This window comes from Psammomys obesus, unplaced genomic scaffold, assembly GCF_907164565.1.
Source record: "Psammomys obesus unplaced genomic scaffold, mPsaObe1.curated_primary_1811, whole genome shotgun sequence".
In the NCBI taxonomy this organism is placed as follows: Eukaryota; Metazoa; Chordata; class Mammalia; order Rodentia; family Muridae; genus Psammomys; species Psammomys obesus.
In genome coordinates this window covers 18,429,899-18,451,847 of record NW_026596073.1, presented here as the reverse complement: position 1 = coordinate 18,451,847, position 21,949 = coordinate 18,429,899, and the positions used below count along the sequence as shown (strand labels likewise).

Below are 21,949 nucleotides of genomic sequence, written 5' to 3'. Positions count from 1 at the left end.
TAAGAGAGACAGGGATCAAGGAAAATTTCTGCTATCAACAGCAGGCTTCCATTTCAGGCACACCCTAGTGTGTTCACATACATAAACAGACACAAACAGACACACACAGAAACACAGATCTCAGACAAATACATGAAAATCAATAAACAGAGAGTGACACCATGATAACCTGTTGTCAACATCTAGTTTCCACATGTGCGCAAACAGGTGTGAATGTTCAAGTGTATGTATATACCTTGCACAGGCACATGAAAGAGTCAAGAGCAAAAGGAATTGTCTTCCTTGAAAACTACCAAAATGAAGAACTCTATGAATCAACTACTGTGACATATAGAACATTAGCAAGATAGTTCATTATAAATCATAGGTATAAAATCATTCTTATCTGCAGTACAAATTGTTAGATATGTGTTTGGTGAAAGAGGTATAAAATCATAACAATAAATTCAATATTAGTTGTGCAGAACTATTGAGGAAAAAAATATAAGATTTTGTTGACAGACATAGAGACACCTGAAATCATCTAGGAATTATACCATGTGAGTGAATAAAGAATATCATTTTCTCTCATAGTGCCTTGCAATACTAATGGATTTTCTTTAAAAAAAAGAAAGCTTTCAGGAAACTTAAAAAGTTAGCATTAAGGTTCATATGACAGTAGTAGTCCAAAGTAATTGCATGGTGATGATGTGATGATACAGAAGCTCTAGTCATTGAAACACTAGACAGAGTTTCAAACACAATACAGAAAAGCTAACATTAAACCCATGTATATTAGAAGTCTATAGGACAGCAGCTTCAGTAAGACAAACTGTTCAATAAATTACATAATAACCATTGACTTTCCACAGTCCAACACCTGGATCAAGGATATCAACCTAAACAGTCCAGTTTTGGTGTGGCAAATATTTAAGATTACCTTTTAAATTGCATGTAATTAAAACAAGAAAGTGTTTCCACCTTTTAAAAATTATTATAGTTATTTATTTATTGAAAGGTGCACATAAGAAAGACATAAGGACATCAGCCCTCTCTTTCCACCATGTAGGTCCCAGGTATTGGACTCAGAACATCAGTCTGTACAGCAGTTGACACTCCAGCTGAGACAGCCCCAAGGAAGTGCTTCTTAGGCTAAACCAAACAGAATAACTCATCCCCAAATTACCAACTCCAGTCCCTAGGACTCAGTGCCCTCTTTTCACCTCCATGGGTTGTACACAGAAATTACACAAAAACAAATACATGCAAAAACAAGAATACACATATATTTTAAAAATTCTTTATTAATTACACTTTATTCACTTTGTATCCCCCTGTGGTTCCCTCCCTCCTCCCATCCCAATCCCACCCTTCCTCCACCTTCTGCATGCTTGCCCCTCCCCAAGTCCACTGATAGGGGAGGTCTTCATTTCCTTCCTTCTGATCCTAGTCAATTAGGTCTCATCAGGAGTGGCTGCTTTGTCTTCTTCTGAAGCCTGGTAATGCTGCTCCCCCCTCAGAGGAAGGTAATTAGAGAGCAGGCCAATCAGTTCATGTCAGAGACACTCCCTGTTCCTATTAAAATGGAACCCACTTGGATAGTGAACGTCCATGGACTACATCTGTGCAGGGGTCTTAGGTTATCACCATGCATGGTCCTTGGTTGGCATATCAGTCTCAGGAAAGACCCCTGTGCTCAGATTTTTTGGTTCTGTTGCTCTCCTTGTGGAGTTCCTGTCCTCTCCAGATCTTACTGTTTCCCACTTCTTTCCTAAGATTCCCTGCACTCTGTCCAAAGGTTGGCCATAATTCTTAGCATCTGCTTTGATAGTCTGCAAGGCAGAGCCTTTCAAAGGTCCTCTGTGTCAGTCTCCTGACTTGTTCCCTCTTTTCTCCTTCTTCTGATGTCCATCCTCTTTGCTTTTCTGGATAGGAATTGAGAATTTTAGCAAGAGTCCTCCCTCTTGATTAGTTTCTTTAGGTGTACAGATTTTAGTAGGTTTATCTTATATTATATGTCTATATGAGTGAGTATATACCGTGTGCACGTAGAGAAATTAATAGGAATTTGTTATACTATCTACAAAAATAGTTTGTATTATACGAAAATAGGTTTGAGGGATGTTACTTTGTAATGCACATTATATACAGTTTCCTTTTCTTAACTATTTTTATTTTTTAACAATTTTTTTTCTTATTAATTACAGTTTATTCACTTTGTATCCCCCCTGTAGCTCTCTCACTCTTCCCCTCCCAATCCCATCCTTCCTGCCTCTTTGCCAGGTGTGGTCCTCCCCCAGTACACTGATAAAGGGAAGTCCACCTCCACTTCCCTCTGATCCTAGTCTATCAGGTCTCATCAGGAGTGGCTGGATTGCCTTCTTCTGTGGCCTAGCAAAGCTGCTCCCCCCCACAGGGGGAGGTGATCAAAGAGCAAGTCAATCAGTTCCTGTCAAGACAGTCCCTGTCCCCATTACTATGGAACCCACTTGGACACTGAACTGCCATGGGCTACCTCTGTGCAGGGGTTCCAAGCCATCTCCACGAGTGCTCCTTGGCTGGAGTATCAGTCTCAGAAAAGACATTTTGGATCTGTTGCTCTTGTCCTCTCCAGTCTTACTATCTCCCACTTCTTTCATAAGATTCCTTGCACTCTGCCAAAAGTTTGGCTGAGTTTCAGCATCTACCTCCATACCCTGCAGGGTACAGCCTTTCAGAGGCCCTCTGTGGTAGGCTCCTGTCCTGTTCCCTGTTTTCTCCCTCCTCAGATGTCTATTCGCCTCTTTGCCTTTCTGAATGGGGATTGAGCATCTTAGTCAGAGTCTTCCTTTGTGATTAACTTGCTTAGGTGTACAGATTTTAGTATGTTTAACCTATATTACATGTCTAATATCCACTTATGAGTAAGTATATGTCCTGTGTGTCTTTCTGCTTCTGAGATACCTCACTCAGGATGATCTTTACCAGTTCCCACCATTTACCTGCAAATATCATGATTTCCTTGTTTTTTATTGCTGACTAATATTGCATTGTGTATATGTACCACAATTTCTGTATCCATTCCTCAACTCAGGGGTAACTGGGCTATTTCCAGATTCTGGCTATTACAAATAAAGCTGCTACAATCATGGTTGAGCAGATCTCCTTGTTGTATACTTGAGCATCTTTTGGATGTATGCCTATGAGTGGTATAGTTGGATCTTGATGAAGCACTATCCTTAATTGTCTGAGAAAGCACCAGATTGATTTCCAAAGTAGTTGTACAAGTTTACATTCCTACCAGCAGTGGTGGAGGGTTCCCCTTTCTTCACATCCTCTCCAGCATATGTTGTCACTTGAATTTTTGATCTAAGCAATTCTGATGGGTGTAAGGTGAAATCTCAGGGTCATTCTGATTTGCATTTCCCTGATCACTAAGGATGTTGAACATTTCTTCAAGTGTTTCTCTGCCATTGATATTCCTCTATTGAGAATACTCTTTTTAGTTCCGTACCCCATTTTTAATTGGATTACTTTTTTTAACTTTTATTAATTACACTTTATTTACTTTCTATCCCCCCATAAACCCCTCCCACCTCCCCTCCTAATCCCAACTTCCCTTCCCCTTCTTCAAGCATGCCCCTCCCCAAGTCCACTGATAGGGGAGGTTACTTGATTTGTTGCTGTTTAACTTCTTTAGTTCTTTATATATATATATATTGAATATTAGCACTCAGTCAGATATAGGTTTGGTGAAGATCCTTTCCCAATCTGTAGGCTGTCATTTTGTTTTGACGACAGTGTCCTTTGCTTTACAGAAGCTTTTCAGTTTCATGAGATCCCATTTATTGATTGTTACTTTTAGAGCCCGTGCTGTTGATGTTCTGTTCAGGAGGTTGTCTTTTGTGCCAATGAGTTCCAGGCTTTTCCATGCTTTTACTTCTAACAGGTTTAATGTGTCTGGTATTATATTAAGGTTTTTGATCCACTTGGACTTTTTTCTGCAGTGTGATTTGGATGTATTTGCAGTTTTTACATGTAGACATCCAGTTAGACCAGAACCATTTGTTGAAGATGCTATCTTTTTTTCCATTGTATGGTTTTGGCATCTTTGTCAAAGATCAGGTTCTATAAGTGTGTGGGTTTATTTCTGGATCTTCTATTTGGTTCCCTTGATCCAGCATTCTGTTTCTATGCCAGTACCATGTTCTATAATACTATTACTATTGTTCTATAATACAGCTTGGAATCAGGGATGGAGATACCTCCAGAAGATCTTTTATTATAGAGGATTGTTTTAGCAATTCTGGGTTTCTTATTATTACATATGAAGTTGAGAATTTTTCTTTCACGTTCTGTATAGAATTGTATTGCTAATTTGATAGGAATTTCATTGAATCTGTAGACTGCTTTTGGTAAGATGACCATTTTTACTGTGTTAATCCTGCCAAGCCATGAGCATGGGAGATCTATCTTCTGATATCTTCTTCTAATTCTTCAAAGACTTGAAATTTTTTTATACAAGTCTTTGACTTGCTTGGTTATGATCACACCAAGGTACTTTATGTCCTTTGTGACTATTGTGAAGGGTGTTGTTACCCTGATTTCTTTCTCAGCCCTTTTGTCTTTTGTATATAGGGGGGCTACTGATTTTTTTTTCACTTAATTTTGTATCTAGCCACTTTGCTGAAGGTGTTTATGAGCTGAAGGAGTTACTTCCCTGGTGGAGTTTTTGGGGTCACTCAGGTATATTATCATATCATCTGCAAATAGTGATAATTTGACTTCTTCCGTTCCAATTTGTATCCCCTTGATCTCCTTTAATTGTCTTATTGCTCTAGCAAGGACTTCAAGAACTATGTTGAAGAGATATGAAGACAGTGGGCAGCCTTGACTTGTCCCTGATTTCAGTAGGATTGCTTTAAGTTTCTCTCCGTTCAGTTTGATGTTGGCTATAGGCTTGCTGTATATCGCCTTTACTATGTTTAGATATGTGCCTTTTATCCCGGATCTCTCCAATACTTTAAACATGAATGGGTGTTGGATTTTGTCAAATGCTTTTTCAGCATCTAAGAAGGTTATCATGTGGTTATTTTTCTTTCAGTTTGTATGGTGGATCACACTGATGAATTTCCATATATTGAACCATGCCTGCATGCCTGGGATGAAGCCTATTTGGTTATAGTGGATGATATTTCTGATGTGTTCTTGTATTCGTTTTGCAAGTATTTTATTGAGTATTTTTGCATCAATGTTCATAAGGGAGTTTGTCCTGAAATTCTTTCTTTGTTGGGTCTTTGTGAGGTTTAGGTACCATTTTCAAATGTTCATTTATTAGTGAGTCTCACAGAGAAAATGTGTGTTGCCCCACTTTCCTGCTCTGAAGACAGGAAAGTATTAACTTCCGCAGAAATAATCGTATCTACCCTCTTTGCTGTGTCTCTTTCTGTAAGCTGTAAATCTCCCAACACCCGCAGCAGTTTCCTGTGTGTTCTCGAGTTGGATCTTGTGATGTAAAAAATATAAAATTCAGAACTGTGTCTCCATGGTACTCCTGCGAGCAGGAAGCTGGCAGCTGTGTCACGGCCATCACTGCGTAACAAATACCTAAAATATCGTGAATGTTTTTCAACAGAAAGCGTACCTTTAGGTATCTGAGAAAAAGTAAATCTTGTGGAATCATTTTGCTGATGATGCTAGATAAACAACTTCTAATGTTTGAGAGATACACTATACAGTATAGATAATTTTTTTTAATTTCTTTTTTTACAGAAAAAAGAACTGTCAGTTTGCAAGTGCAGACAGTCACAAAATTTAAGACAGTGTTTAATGTTGTTGGCTATCTGAAAGGTTTGACATCACCAGGTAAGTGGAGTAAGGTAATTATAATCTAGTTTGTAATTCATATGAGACAACCAAAAGGTTTCTGTATTCCATAAAATTACAAAATGGGGCTCAATATCCTACTTCATATGTCACTAGAGGTTTAGATGGCTAAAAAAAATGAATTGATATGAAAGTTTGGGTTTTATTAATACAGTATCTCATCCAAAATAAGCATTAGCAGATATAGTATTGTAAAGGTCAGGGAAAGGAGACACAAATAGAGTTTATGTTTGTGTTAACTTGATATGGAAATAATGGGCTTTTGTAAAATTTTTTTACCATGATATAATAGAATTTTTTAATTTAATGAAAAATTCTTTAAAAGAAAATATCATATGTTTTAATGATGCAGTTTTTGAAAACCCAATCAAATTTTTGTCTCAAAACAAAAATTTCTATTGTTAATCTCTGCCCCGGTTTGACTATATTATCCACGATACTTTTTCCCAGTGCCTCTATGTTTCTGTTGCAATAGTCTGTTATTTAATTGAGTATCTGGTTAGATGTTAAATAATTTACATGTTCTTATGAACTGCTAATGGAATCTTCAGTCTAAAAATTAAAAGTAATAATACTTGATACATGCATCAGTTAACATTCTCATGACAGCAATCTCTTACTCATGACAAGGCTGGATTACAAAGTCTTACATATACAGAATTTGCGACTGTTTTATTTTAATAAATTATTAATTTATTGTATATGTATGTGAGAGAGAGCATGAGCATGGCAGTATCATGGTGGGTATATGGACGTCAGAGGAAAACTTTCAGGAATTAGTGTCCTTCTTCCATCACAGGTTCCGGAGGTTGAGACCAGATCCTTAAGCTTGTGGGCTAACGACTTTAACTCACTCAGCCAATCTGCCATCCCCAGAGCACCATTAAGGTTTTATTGCACTCAAACCACTTCTGCGGATATGACTGGGACACTTATTCAATTTCTCCTTGGAGGATTATTCTTCCCAATGGCACTAGTTAAATTGACCTAATTGCTGACCAAGAGAATTTTTGAAATCAAGTTTTATTTCCTCCCTATTCCTTGACAGTCAACTCTTAAAAATTTTATGCAATGTACTTTCTCTCCATGGTTCCTTTATTGTACAACCTGTCACCACAGCATCCTTAGACATGGACACATTTAACTTGGAAAACCATATGTTTGCATCTCACCCATATATGTGGCTTTCTTCCTTTAATATCTTATTTTATTATTATTTATTACAATTTATTCACTTTATATCCTGGCTGTGGCCCCCTCCCTCGGCTCCTCCCAGTTCCACCTACCCTCTCTCTTCTCTGCCTATGCCCCTCCCCTGATAGTGGAGGTCTAGTGATAGATAGGGGATACTAGTGATAGTATCCCCCTCCACTGATAGTGGAGGTCCTCCTCCCCATTCATCTGACTTTAGCCTATCACGTCTCATCAGGTGGGGTTGGATCTTCTTCCCCTGTGGCTTGGAAAGGCTGCAACCCTCAAGGTTAGTGATCAAAGAGCCAGCCACTGTTCCCCTTAGTAGGGGGACCACTTGGAGACTGCCATGGGCTACATCTGAGCAGGGATTCGAGGTCCTCTCCATGCATGGTCCTTGGTTGGAGTATTGGTCTCTGAAAAGACCCCTGGGCCTTTGCAGAGGTCTTTGGAATTCATTATATAAATTCCAAACGAAGTATGAGAATATTAATTATCTCTGTTCAATTTGTAACTCATTAAAGAAAATACAGTTGTTCAATACTGAATTCATGCTAAAGGAATTTAAACCTACAAAAAAAATTCCTGAAAAAAACCCAAACATTGCTTAATTTGAATTCTGTTAAAAAAATAAAATAAAAGGTTGCTTATTCACAAGATGTATTATTTACTAATGTTAAAAAACCCAGAAACAGATGTTGGTTGTTAATTTATTTAGGATATAGCCCAACTAAAGCAGAACTTTTAGACATTTCTGGGAGATGAGTAAAAAAAAAAAAATGTCCAAGCATTTAATGTTTGAATATATAACAATATAATATTGCATACAGTCCCATATTCCATTATAGATAATCTTTGAAAAGTGTTTGAAGATTAAATTAATTGTGGGTTCTAATTCAGTATTGGAAATTTAATGTTTCCATGCCATTATAATCCTTATAGCAATCTTTACCTTTATGTAGTCAAGGGATCCTTCATTTATTTCATATAGATGTAGGACCTACTTTATGTCAGATACTGTTCTTGTGTACTTAATATGGGAAGGGTATCACTGCTTGGATATGGATATCAGAGGACAATTTTCAGGTGCCATGTCTCTCCTTTTACCATGTGGGTCTCACAATCACACTGGAGTCATCAGTCTTGACAGCAGGTCCCAATGCCCACTGTTCCATCTCGCTGCCTGTGTAGTTACATGGAACACCTCATATAAAACAATTAGGAGATTTCTCTTTAAGTAAACGCATAGGGCTACTTTACCCTATGCATTACCAAGGTTAATAAAATAACCTTGGTTGCTATTGTGAATAACGTGATAAAAAAAAAAAGGCAAAGATAGTCTCTGGAGCTACATTTGATTCTATTTTAATGGTAAGAATAAATAGGGAAGCACAGTGAAAGGACCATATCCATGAATCATGGCAAGTTTTCTTTTTTTTTTAATTTAATTTAATGGTTTTTTTTATTATTAGTTACATTTTATTAACTCTGTATCCCAGCTGTATCCTGCTCCCTCATTCCCTCCTAGTCCCACCCTCCCTCCCTCATCTCCTCCCTGCCCCTTTCCAAGTCCACTGATTGGGGAGGACCACCTTCCCTTTCAACTGACCCTGTTTTATCAGTTATCATCAGGAATGGCTGCAAAGTCTTCCTCTGTGGCCTAGCAGGACTGCTCCTCCCTTGGAGGGTAGATAGGTCAAAGAGCCTGCCCTTGAGTTCCTGTCAGAAATAGTTCCTTTTCCCCTTACTACAGGAAACCAATTGGTTACTGAGCTATCATGGGCTACATCCAAGCAGAGGTTCTAGGTTATATCCGTACATGGTCCTTGGTGGAGTGTCAGTCTCAGAAAAGACCCCTGTGCCGAAATATATTTGGTCCTTGTGGAGCTCCTATCCTTTCCATATCATACTAACTCCCCTTCTTTCATATGATTTCCTGCACTCTGCCGAAGGTTTGGTTATGAGTCTTAGTATCTGCTTTGAAACACTGCTAGGAAGAGTCTTTCAGAGGCCCTCTATGGTATGCTCCTGTCCTATGTCCAATGCATATCCCATTTGTCCCATTTGTCTTTCTATGTGAGACCTGATCATCTTACCCCATGTCCTCTTTCTTGTTTATCTTCTTTAGGTGTATAGATTTCATTATGTCTATCATAATGAAAATTATAAATGATTATCTTATAGGTCTATATAAGCGAATATATACCATGTTGTCTTTCTCCTTCTGGGATACTTTACTCAAAATGATCTTTTCTAGATCCCACCATTTGCCTGCAAATTTCATCATTTCCTTGTTTTTGGTTGCTGAGTAGTATTCCATTGTATAAAAATACCACAATTTCTGTATCCATTCTTCCGTTGATGGACATCTGGGTTGTTTCCAGGTTCTGGCTATTACAAATAAAGCTGCTACAATCATAGTTGAGCAAATGTCCTTGTTGTGTACTTGAGCAAGTTTTGGGTATATACCTAGGAGTGGTATAGCTGGGTCTTGAGGAAGCACTATTCCTAACGGTATGAGAAAACGCCAGATTAACTTCCAAAGTGGTTGTACCAGTTTACATCCCCACCAGCAATGGAGGAGGGTTCCCCTTTCTCCACCTCTCCAGCATGTGGGAGTATCAAAGGAAATGTTTATGCCCATAATATATCAAATATGTGAAAAGTGAAATATTCAGTAGTCATGGTCATGGATTGATTTTGGTGAATTTTATTTTCTTTCAGAGAATGGGGAAGTTAGAAGTCTAAATTAAAATTATAGATATATCCCTAAACACATATTTTTGCAAAGTCTAAACAATACACGACTAGCACATTTTTAACATACTCAGCTCCTCAGTCACTTCTCTTTCAGAATAATAGCTCACTGCTATTTGCTAAGCCCACATGTACTGTTTACTGAACACTTTCTACCATGATTCTGGAAAAAAATGTTAGGTAAGAGTTTCATTGTGGTATATTCGTATACTTCATTAATTAAAATTCATGTTGCAAAGGACAGTAATATGGACCTAAGCTTTGAATTCATAATTGGCTTTAGCAGCTGCTTCTGCATTGATAAACCCAGATGTGTGAATCAAGGCAGAGGGAGGAAAATGTTAACGTGGTATTAATATTAGAACAATTTGGCTTAATTGCTGCTTACTCGTGCAATAGGATTATGTAAATGTCATTAAATTTATTGTTGAGATTTACATTTTTTTAATGGCTCTTATTTCATTCTATTTCCAGACCGGTATGTTATAGTTGGCAGCAACCATCATTCTGAATACAGTTATAATGGACAAGAATGGGCCAGCAGTACTGCAGTAATCACAACATTTATCCAAGCCTTGATGATAAAAGTGAAGAAAGGATGGAGGCCAGAACGTACTATTGTTTTCTGTTCATGGGGAGGAACGACTTGGGGCAATATTGGCTCCTATGAATGGGGAGAGGTGAAATAAATTCATTAATTATACTTCTTTTCTTTTTTCCATTCTTTCATATTCCATATACTATTAGCCAATATTATTGAAGGCAAAGAAAATAATGAGCTCCTCCAAAGAGCTATAAAGCTAATGTCACTCCATTGCTAAAAGGCCTACATACACGCATATCACTTGCAATAATGGTTACTTCATTCTACTTAAGGGATAACATACTAGGCAATGAAAAACAGGGAAAACATGTTTATACACACAATTACAGATTTCCTGTGTTTACTAAGCACTTATTAGCAGTTATAAAATAAATGACATTTATTTTAACTATGCAATGAGAAATTTTATTCAAATATTGATTGTTGTCCTACCTTTCTTCCTTCTATTCTTTCATTCCTATGTCTCTTGCCCAGCTTTCCTGCCTACTTACCTACCTTCCATCAAGAACTTGAATCTTCATCCAGCATTGAGATATAGTTAGTAAGCAATTACAGTATTTGAATTGAAACAATCTCAGTATGTATGTGTGTCAGAAAGACAATATTCTAGCAGAATGTGACAGTCAATATCTAAGGATACACTAACAAGATTGTGAGCACTGCAAAATTCTCACATAATTTAGATAATTTTATAATTACTTGAAAAAAGACTCAAAGCAAATATGTAGACAAAACATCTATGCAGTTTTGAATGGAATACCATTCGTTCACTATCTTAGCTTTCAGGAAAAATATAATTAATGGGAATTTATGGTGATAATTCTTTTTTAGGTCCTCAAGAGAGATAAGATGCTGATGGTGATTAGGGAAAATGTCAATGAGGCTTAGAAAATAAAATAATGGAGTTAGAAAGATGGCTCGGTGGTTAACAGAACTTCCTGCTTTTTCAGAGGACTGAGTTTGTTCACAATACTTATATGACAGACCACATACAAACTTAAGTATACAGAGACTAAAATAAATTAAAAAAGAGAAACCCAAAAAGAAAAGAAAAAAAAAAAAGAGGAGCCCTATGTATTCTTTTAATGGTACATAGTCTTAAAGCTGAGAAAATGTCCATGTACGTAATTCAACAGATGAGGCAATACACTGTATGGAAGTGAGTGGTGAGACAGTCTTTTTCAGAAAGTTCACTTCAAGTGAGAAAAGCCGATTGCCTTGAGAACTTTCCTAAATTTCAGGATGAAAAACAGTGGCATCTGAAAGAAAGTTAGTTTATTTCATAACTTCAAGATAAGTACAACAATTTAAGAAGTTATGTGCATGCTACTAGAGATGTGCTTTTTAAAATAATTACAAAGCAGTGAAACGGTAATTCAATTATCTTTTTTTTAACATTTATTTCAATTTATTCAATTTGCATCCCTGTTGTGGCCCCCTTCCTCATCTCCTCTAAATACCACCCACTCTCCCTTCTCTCCCCCTGCGCTCCTGCCACAGTCCACTGATAGTGGAGGTCCCCTTACTCTTCCATCTGACCCCAGCCTATCAAGTCTCATCAGGACTGGCTGCATTGTCTTCCTCTGTGGCCTGGTAAGGCTGCACTCCCCAGGGGGAGGTGATCAGAGAGCCTGCTACTGAATTCATGCCAAAGACAGTCCCTGTTCCCTTTACTAGGGAACCTACTTGGACACTGAGATGTCATGGACTACATCTATGCTGGGATTCTAGGTTATCTCCATACATTGTACTTGGCTGGGGTATCATTATATTCAGAGCCCCAGGGTTCAGCAGTTTTTGGCTCTGTTGGTTTTCTTTTGGAGTTCCTGTCTACTCCAGGTCTTTCTATCTCCTTCTTCTTTCATAAAATTTTCTAGTATATGTTAAGGAAATATCTTGAAGGATGTTTTAAACAGCCTCTATTATATCTACAACTTTCACAATCAATTTATATTAATATTTAATGAATAACTATGTATAAATCACATTCACGGAACAGTTTTTTCTCACATAATTTCCTAAGTTAAATAACTTAAACTCAAATTCAGAGAGAATTATATTGTGAAAAATTAGTTGAGAGCATTTAAATGTCAGTTTTCACAGACTGAAAATTAAATAAATATGGATTTGCATATATGTTAGCATTTTTTTCAAACTAGGTAAATATTTTTTTGCCTCATAGAAGTAAATTACTTTTAATTATTTTGTAAACCCGTTATTCATTTTGACAACTTTGGTCTTTCAACAGAGATTAAATATGAAACCTACTATGGAATATTAGTCCAAAAGAATAGAAAACTTGTACACACAAAAACACCAAAATAGACTCAACAGGTTGTATTTATGTATTTGTCCATATGTGTGTGTGACTGTGTGTCTGTATATCTGTGGAGCAATATTCAATGACACTTCAGACTGTAGAAACTTAAGGCTTAAACCTAAGTGGATTAGGGTTAAGGAAGGGTTTGCAGTACAGTACCTGGGAGAGGTGGAGAGATGAATGAGGGAGAAATATGATATAATTATATTGCAATTAAATATATATGTATATATAATATATATATGTGTGTGTATATAAATATAATGTTTACATATATGTAGGTCCGTCTCTTGTATGTATATGTGTTAAAAACTGAGCAAATTTACTCATATAGTTACCATCTGACTTCTTAGCTAAGGAAATGCACAAAGACAGAAGTAATGAAAATGATCAAGGATATTGAGAGGTCACTATTGGCTAATAGAAATGTATCTGTAATTTTCTATATAATAGATTGCACCACTGTATCCCATAAAACATCACAACACCATTCATTTGAAGGGAAATTTAGAACTTCAGTTGCTCATTTTTTTTTCTTTTATTCAATCTGTGCCTTCTGAGAATGAAAAACTTCCTTTTAAATTGATACCAAGTGGATGGGAGCAAGAAAAGCTTTGTTTGAGTCCCTTTTTGCCCTCTATAATTTGCTTCCATAGGAAGTCCTAGAAGCCCAGTTGAAGTTAACAGGAATAGTTGAAGTTCCTCAATAAACTTGTAAATTGTACTTTTAGCCATGCAAGTTATAGAGAATCGACTCAGTGTTGATGTTGATCCTTGAGGGAAATTATACCATTTCCTAAAGCAGACTCCTATAAAGTACCATTCCTTTTGTGAAGAATATTTTTCACATGCTCCTCTCGAGATATTACAAATTTCAGAGTAAGGAAATCAAAGTTCAGATCTTTTCTACCATAGACACGTTATTTTAACAAAGACCTCTCTGAGACTAGATTCCTCACATAACTATGTGACTGTCTGTTTTTTGCCGTGATCATGGAAATCACATTAACTGATAGAGCAAGTTCCTATGTACTCATGTGTTAAAATATTTTTTTCATAGAGTTTAAATTATAGTTGACATTTTACCACATTATATGTGAAATTACTTGGTTTTTTTTTTTAATTAGTCGTGTGTTCATTTAAAGGTGATTTACTTTTAAATAATTACTCATTTCTGTCAACAGTTTGTAGAGGAATGTCCAACTTTAAGCAGATAAGCCGAGGACATACGACCCTGTACTCTGTGGTCAGCAAGCTCCAAAATGCAGGAGAGCAGTCATAAATGCAAAGCTAAACCACTGAATTATCCGTCAGTAGTGCACACAGCATTCACGAGGGGTTTACAAGGCAGTATTTTCAGGTTCACAGTTTGAATTTGTCCAGTTTTCCTCAAAATCAGAGTTTATTTGTGCAAAATTAGCTGACTTCCTGAGAGGCAAAGCCTGTCAGCACTAACCAGTGAAGCTCACCGGTTCTGCTCTCTTACTCACTGACTATTACATTAGGCAATGTCATCAAAGAAAATTCCCAATTTGTGTTCTGTAATTGAAGGCAGCATTACTTTAACCCTCCAAGTGGTTGTTTTATAAAGCACTGCCTTAGCAGCTGTTTGATTCTGCATAACAGAGTAAACCAAGATTAGAGGAAGATTTCACTTATAGAGGAAGCGTTAGCAGCATGTTGCTGATAAAAAGTCATATTTTCACATCACGGTGTTTGTTGTTCTAAAAAAAAAAGTAGAATGTGTTATTTTTAATTGTACCAATGATAGAGCTTCCAACTTTTATTATTATTATTATTTCAGAATATTGCGAAGATTCTACAAAAAAATGCTGTGGCTTACATTAGCCTCCATAGTCCCATCCGGGGCAACTCCAGCCTGTATCCGGTAGCCTCTCCATCTCTCCAGCAACTGGTAGTAGAGGTAAGGTAGGCCGTATGTACCCAAGTTAAAACTAAGAGGGTCAGTTTGTTGTCTTGTGGTCTTTTCAAAGTTTAAATCACTGTTTGTTCCCTTCTTTGTTAACGTCAGTCCCCACTCCTGAGTGGAGACGGGCAGAGGCACTGGCCCCTGGTCCTCAGGCTTCTCGGTTTTATTTACGGAGTGGCTCCTTGCCTTGTCATAACCTTATTAGAGCTTGGGGTTTGGCTGTTTTTCTCTCACTATTTAAAGTTGACTAGCAGAAAAGAGTTGTATAAGGCTAAGCTGGTTGGTTGGGTTGTCTTCTTGGATTTGGGCTTCTGAGCTTCAAGAGAGCTGAATGGAGCTGCTCACCTCTAGACCTCAGTGAGGGCTTCCGGGAGAACTCAAGTTGATGTTCAGATGAAGTCTGATGGCCTCTCTCAAAGCTCAGGAAAACAATAGCGCCACTTCATACCTCCCGTAAAAGAGGGGTACGTGGCAGCCTTAACATTCTGTCTCTCAGGATTGTTTTAAAAACTGGATCTTGAAAGTCTCTTCGTGTTTCACAATAGGGAGAGCCACACTTTATTGCTTCTATAGCTTTACCTTGTGTGTTTCTTCCTTTTGGGAAAAATCTACCTGTTACAAGCCATCACAATCACAGACTGCCCAGTGAGTAGGTTGGTTCTCCTGAGCCCTTGGTGTAGTACGGTGTCCAGACATTACCACTTTCCTGTGTTACTTTGGCATGGGTTTCTTTTTTTTTTTCTTTTGTACATTTTGAAAGCAGTTTTGGTGGTAAAATATACTTTGAGGCATCATCTCTAGTTTGTATATATGTACGTATGTATGTATTTATCACTAGACCTCAACTACAGCCTTCTCTGCCTCCCCTCTCTTCCCTTAGATTGTACAGTATGTAATCATGATCTGTTTTGTACTTTTTATACTGTTGGATACTTATAATCAAAACTTTTAATCTAAGGTATTGAATAAATGTAGTCTTTTCTTATTTTTTTTATTAATGACACTTTATTCATTTTGTATCCCCCCATAAGCCCCTCTCTCCTCCCCTCCTGATCCCACCCTCCCCCCCTTCTGCATGCATGCCCCTACCCAAGTCCACTGATAGGGGAGGTTCTCCTCTCCTTTCTGATCTTAGTCTATCAGTTCTCATCAAAAGTGGCTGCATTGTCCTCTACTGTGGCCTGGTAAGGCTGCTCCCCCCTCAGGGGGAGGTGATCAACAAGCAGGCCAATCAGATTATGTCAGAGGTAGTCCCTCTTCCCATTACTATGTAACCCACTTGGACACTGAACTGCCATGGGCTACATCTGTGCAGGGGTTCTAGGTTATCTCCATGAATAGTCCTTGGTTGGAGTATGAGTCTCAATAAATGTAGTCTTATTAGAAAGAAAAACGATAGACCATATGTGAGGGGAAAAGTATTTCAAAGCTGCATATTTGTTGATTCTTCTTGGTTTCTTTCATTTGAGTAGTCATAAAATGATTTATAACAATTTTAAGCAATTGCCTGTTATTGCTTCAGTTAGTCTGTTTAGCTGTCTGATTGGTTGCTTTTAAAGAGTCTCTCCATGTAGCAATGACTGGCCTAGAGCTCATGATGTAGGCCAGGTTGACCTATACTTTCTATTCCTCTGACTCTGCCTCTAAGTGCTGAGTTTACAGATGTGTGGCAAAATGCCCAGCTTTTGTTTTATTCATCAACATTCCTTAAACTTAATTTATCATACACTGAACATTTTTACCTAAGATTATTTATGTGCATATTTGTAAGAAATTATGAACTATTCCATTACAGATATGGTAAAATGTAAGTTTATTTGAAATTCAAATTTATCTCTTAAATTCAAAATTCTACATTTGTGGCATTTCTGTGGTAAACTAGGTTATTGTGGCATTTCTTTACACTGAATTTTGTTCTAGTAAATCTTGGAGCTGTCCTAGTTTTTTAACACTATGGTTATTCTTGAAGACAACAGTACAGCAATAAACAGATTTGACATATTTATAAAGTGTGTGGCTGGCTATGATGACACATGCCTATAATTTCAGTGCTTGAGAGGCTGAAGCAGAATTGTGAGTTTGAAGCTAGCTCAGGCCAAGTAGTGAGACCTTGGGAAAAAGTAAAGAAATTTGTAGAGCAAACTAAATACATCGGAAGCAAGATACAGGGAACAGGACAGGAGCCTTCCACAGAGGTATTGAAGCAGGTATTGTATTCACATATTATTTTTTTGAGACAGGGTTTCTCTGTGTAGCCTTAGTTGTCCTGAACTTGAACTCACAGAGCTCCACCTGCCTCTGCCTCCCCAAGTGCAGGGATTACAAGTGTGTGCCACTACATGAGAGTCACATATTACTTTTTAATTACTTGACAGAGGCTGGAAAAATCTAATGAAAACTAACTGAACACACTGATTCTCAGAAACCACAAAGGCACAAGCAAAGTTTAACAAAACCTTGTTAGAGCTATTTAAGATTGCTCTCAGGTTTGTAAAGTCTTTTAATTTTGTTTTATACTAAGTTGTCATAGTTTGAATGAAAATGGCTCATATGTTTGAATGTCTTATCCTCAGTTGTTGGAACTGTTTGGGAAGGATTTGGAGGCTTGGCCTTGGAAGAGTTGTGGCATTGGTGGAGGAGATGTGGCCTAGTTGAAGGAGGTGTGGCTTAGTTGAAGGAGGTGTGGCTTAGTTGGAGGAGGTGTGTCACTGAAGTTGGACTTTGAGGTGTCTAAAACCCATGCCATTCCCAGTTAACCCTCTCTCTCTACCGCATGCCTACGAATCAGACATAAGTTCTTAGCTACTTCTACAGGACCATGCCTACCTGTGTGCTGCTGTATTCTCCACCATGATGATCATGGATTTACCCTCTGAAATTGTAAAGATTCTCTAGTTACACACTTTCTTTTATAAATTGCCTTGGTCATGTCCTTTCTTTACAGCAAAAGTAACTAAGACCTAAGGATTTCCAAAAATACATACAGTGCAGGTATATCAAATCACTCAGTTGACTGAGTATATCGGGCATACATGTGGGCAGCAATACTACTTCTGAATGCCCACACTCTGAAGCAGAAGTCATTACTGGATGGGTATTCATAGAGGATGTATATGAAATTGCTTTAAGTGTTGCAGAACACAATGCAATGCCCCTTTTCTCTGGGAGCCTGAGACATTTACTCTTATTGTAAAGCATGCAATAAGGCTAAGAGAAAGGTACTCATATGATTTATACTGCAGTAGACTACACAGGAGAGAGGCAATGGGATTGGCTGAATTCCAACAGATGCATTATAAGACAGGTACATGAAATATGAATAGACTCCAAATCCCACTCAAAGACCAATCTTTCTGTCATGTAACCCAGCATCTATAATACAAAACTACTAGATTCTTTTCCAATTAGCTGTGCTAACATTCCTTTTCACTTCTTTGCTCAGTCTAAGGGTGTTGCTAATAGAATATTTTCCTCCATCTGTTGTTTACTGAAAGAGCCACTTCCCCTTAACTCCTTTTTGGTAGATGGAGCTCCTTCTACCTGGCTATGCCATACTTTTCAAGGGGTCAAAAAGAGATTCCCTGAGGAATTAGTTCAAATACTCCAGTTAGCAGAAAACTAACTTAAAGACAGTATAGGTATTTATTAACATTTTTTGTGGTTTAATGTTCTATTGTCATATCTAATAAGTAGGCATACCCTAGTGTTTGTCTTTAAAGTTCTATAGTAATAAATAGATATTCACTTGGGGTACCATCATGGAAACAAGACTTCCATGTGAGATAGCATCACGCTAAAGCCCCCAAAGAGGAAATAATTATAGACATCATTCAGTGACAAATCAAAAAAGTTGGGAGCCACATTGAAATCTGAGACCATCCCGAGGATACTTATTAGGTAACACAAATGTCACGAAATCCAGGACCCAATTAGCAGCTTGCAACCATTTTCAGATTTCTTGTATCTCTTTATTGTATGCATGTCTGTGTTTGTATGCATGAATATAGAGTGAGGAATCTCTTAGAACAGCTTTTACTCCTTTTCGAATTTGGTTCTATTCTATTACTGTTTGACATTTTACGTGTCTGCATGATAATATAAAAGTTAAATTACAAATGAAAGTTGATTAAACATGGTGATATGTAGCATGCTGACATTTTGCAACACAGAAGATATTTTTGCTAACTGAAAATCTACCACTTCATTTAGAGAAACACAGCATATTTTACTGTTAGAGCACGTGAAACGTACCCAATCTATGTGAATCAAAATCCTATCCAAAAACACATAACTTTTGTATTACTTAAGGTTACTATTATTGTGATAAAACACTATCACCTAAAGCAAATGGGGGAGGAAAGGATTTATTTCACCCTTCATCTTATAAGTCCTTCACTGAGCAAACCCAGAATAGATACTCAAAATAGGAGCCCAGGATTTATGCTTTGGAATGTATTTGTCATCTTATCTTTACAAAAATGCCCTTATTTTATTGTGTCTTCCTAACATTATTTTCCATACACATGTCTTACAAATGGTCACTATCTAAGAACTTTGGTCAGCAATGGACAAGCATGACTCTCCACACACCTTGAAAATATACTAAGCAGAGTCCTTATAACCTGACTCTGCTTTTGATTTCTTTTCTTTCATTTGTGACATTTCACATGATTTTCATGTGTCAATTTAATTACTTTAACTTGCGTATATTTTTACCAGTGGCAGATGATAGGAGATGTGATGGGAGAACCCTATGTGATACAGTCTTTGCTCTTCCTCACTCTGTTCCTGATAATTATAATGGACACACTAAAATGAAGATTGCCTCTTATTATCCTTGCCATAAAAGAGAAAAGAAAATTTGCTTAAAATGAACTTCTGTTTCTTTGTCTTTCATGATGAATTATATAACTACTGTTTGAGTTTTATTTTCTATTTTGTTTTATTTATTGATGAGAAAATTATCTTCATTACCTTAATACTCATGAATTCTAACACTGTTGGGTGAATTCTACTTAATTTGCCTTTTTTCGCTGTGACGTCTTCTACCATAAGCCAACTAAAATGACCATGCAGACTAATCTGCTGATTTACAATGCTGCTTTACACTAACTTACCACTTCAGTAAAGTCTTCCATTTAAAATTGTAATTCTATTGGCAAGACTATCTATCTCCTAGGTTTACAAGTCTTAGCTCTGTGTTAAGAGCCAGCAGTCTCTCAAGTTTATTACTGTTTTATGAGGTTTTCTGTTCAGTGTACACTGACAATATGTAAATCCCTTTTTATTTAAATCTAGATATCAAGGGAACTCTTAGATCTGTTTCAAACCCTGAGATTCAGAAGGAAGCTTACTAAAATGTTTGAGCTGTGTCACCAAAGAGAAATCCAAACAACTGGAGGTATTAGCAAATTAAGCTTGAATTCATTCACACAATAATAATTAATGCTCCATTATTAAAATGGCCTGAGAACAGAAATTTTTGCCTGTGGGTTTTTATCATGGACATTAGCTTGGCAGGACTTCAAAGAACAGCTGTTCATTCAAGTAAGGTGTTAGTAAACCAGCATTGTTGGCAGGATGCATGGCTGTGTTCAACTACAGAGTCATTAAACAGATCAGCACATGCTTCAATTTTATGAAATGAAGTTCACTCTAAGGAAATTCACTCACTTCTCCCCATCTGAATATCTACTATATCTTACATGTTTGAATAAACATCAATAATATCAGTTTACTATTTATCCCACACCCATAGCTATGATGGTTGTCATTAATAAATTGAAGAGTTTATATTTTATGAGTAAGTAAATGAATCTAAGTTTTATGCTACAAAAAATAAATAAAAAGGAACATTATTTCCTGGTGTAACTCTGGAATGAATTCGATGTCTATTGGCACTTTCTCTTGATTATTGTTATTTCTCATTTAAAAATGCTATTGTAATAAAGAAATTTTGACTTTGAATGGGTGGTTTGGTTTTGTTCTAAAATGAAATAATTTGATTTACTGAAATAAGAAAAAAAATCAAAGACAGTCCTAAATAAATGATTAAATAATTCAATAAACACATGTCCTTGATTAAAATTTGTCTTGTCAAGGGCGTTACTCTCAATCAAAAAGCTCAGTGAGTAAATGAATGAGACAGCCTGCTCCAAACATGCGTTCTTCAGAAACTTATCTTTTAGTCATAATGGAAGAAATCCTTCCACTAGAGTAGAAGCTACTGGCATTTGACTCTTCTGGGAAAGAGAGAGAGAGAGAGAGAGAGAGAGAGAGTCAGTTTTCTTTAATGCTGTGACCTATGGCAGGTCAACCACATGCCAAGCCAGGGTCCACCCCCAAGACTATTTGTGCAACACAATCTGGAATCAATGAGTGGGGGAAAAAGAAAACTGAAATTTAAGTCAGAATGTATAGGAGGAGCTGGGGAGGGATGAATGTGTTCAAATGTATTGTCTTACATTATCAAAGAATTAATTTAAAATATTGTTTAAAAGTAAGATAAATTATAAAAATCCATTTCTTCCCTCCCCAAGATTAGCCACAGGAAAATTGATTTTAAGCGCATACCTACTGATAAGCTTATAGATAGACTTTCCTCAGAAACCTAAGCAAAAGTTAAAATTCCCACTCTTCTAATAAATTCCTTTCAATGGTGAAGTCTAGAATTTGCATTTTTAAGTAAATTCACTGTTTCAGAAAGATCAGAATTTCCTGCTAAGACGTGGAGGCATATTACTCTTTCTTGTAATCAGAAATTTCACCTATAAATGCACAGCTGCTAGCATCCTGGACCAGACCTCAATCCTACAGTAGCTATTTTTGTCAGACAACTCTTCAGTTTCAAATTATAATTTAAAGGTGAAAATGATAAACTAAACTGTAGAATATCAAGTTATTTTAGCCCTGATTCATTATTTCTGTTGTAGACCACACTAGCAATTTTATGTGTATCTCTAAAGATAATCAAGAGAGCGGACATGGGGTAAGATTATCAATCCTCATTTAGAAAGACAGATGGGATGCACATTGAACATATGACAGGAGTCTACTGAGTGCATTTGAAAGACTCTAACTAGCAGTGTTTTCAAAGCAAAGACTCATGACCAAACCTTTGGCAGAGTACAGGGAATCATAAGAAAGAAGGGGAGTTAGTCTGATGAGGAAAGGATAGGAGCTCCACAAGGACCAAATATATCTGGGCACAGGGTCTTTTCTGAGACTGACATGCAACCAAGGACCATGTATGAATGTAACCTAGAACCTCTGCTCAGATGTAGCCTGTGGTAGCTCAGTAACC

The 21,949-nt window shown here is 37.0% G+C and overlaps 1 protein-coding gene across 1 annotated transcript in view; it reads left to right on the top strand.

Moving 5' to 3' along the window:
• The window catches only part of Naaladl2 (N-acetylated alpha-linked acidic dipeptidase like 2), a 977,666-nt gene that overhangs the window by 624,405 nt on the left and 331,312 nt on the right, over positions 1 to 21,949 (top strand). The window contains exons 7-9 of the mRNA XM_055626106.1: positions 5,731 to 5,823; positions 10,267 to 10,472; positions 14,521 to 14,640. Of these exons, the coding sequence (XP_055482081.1) occupies positions 5,731 to 5,823; positions 10,267 to 10,472; positions 14,521 to 14,640 (419 nt within the window). The remainder of the gene's footprint in view (positions 1 to 5,730; positions 5,824 to 10,266; positions 10,473 to 14,520; positions 14,641 to 21,949) is intronic.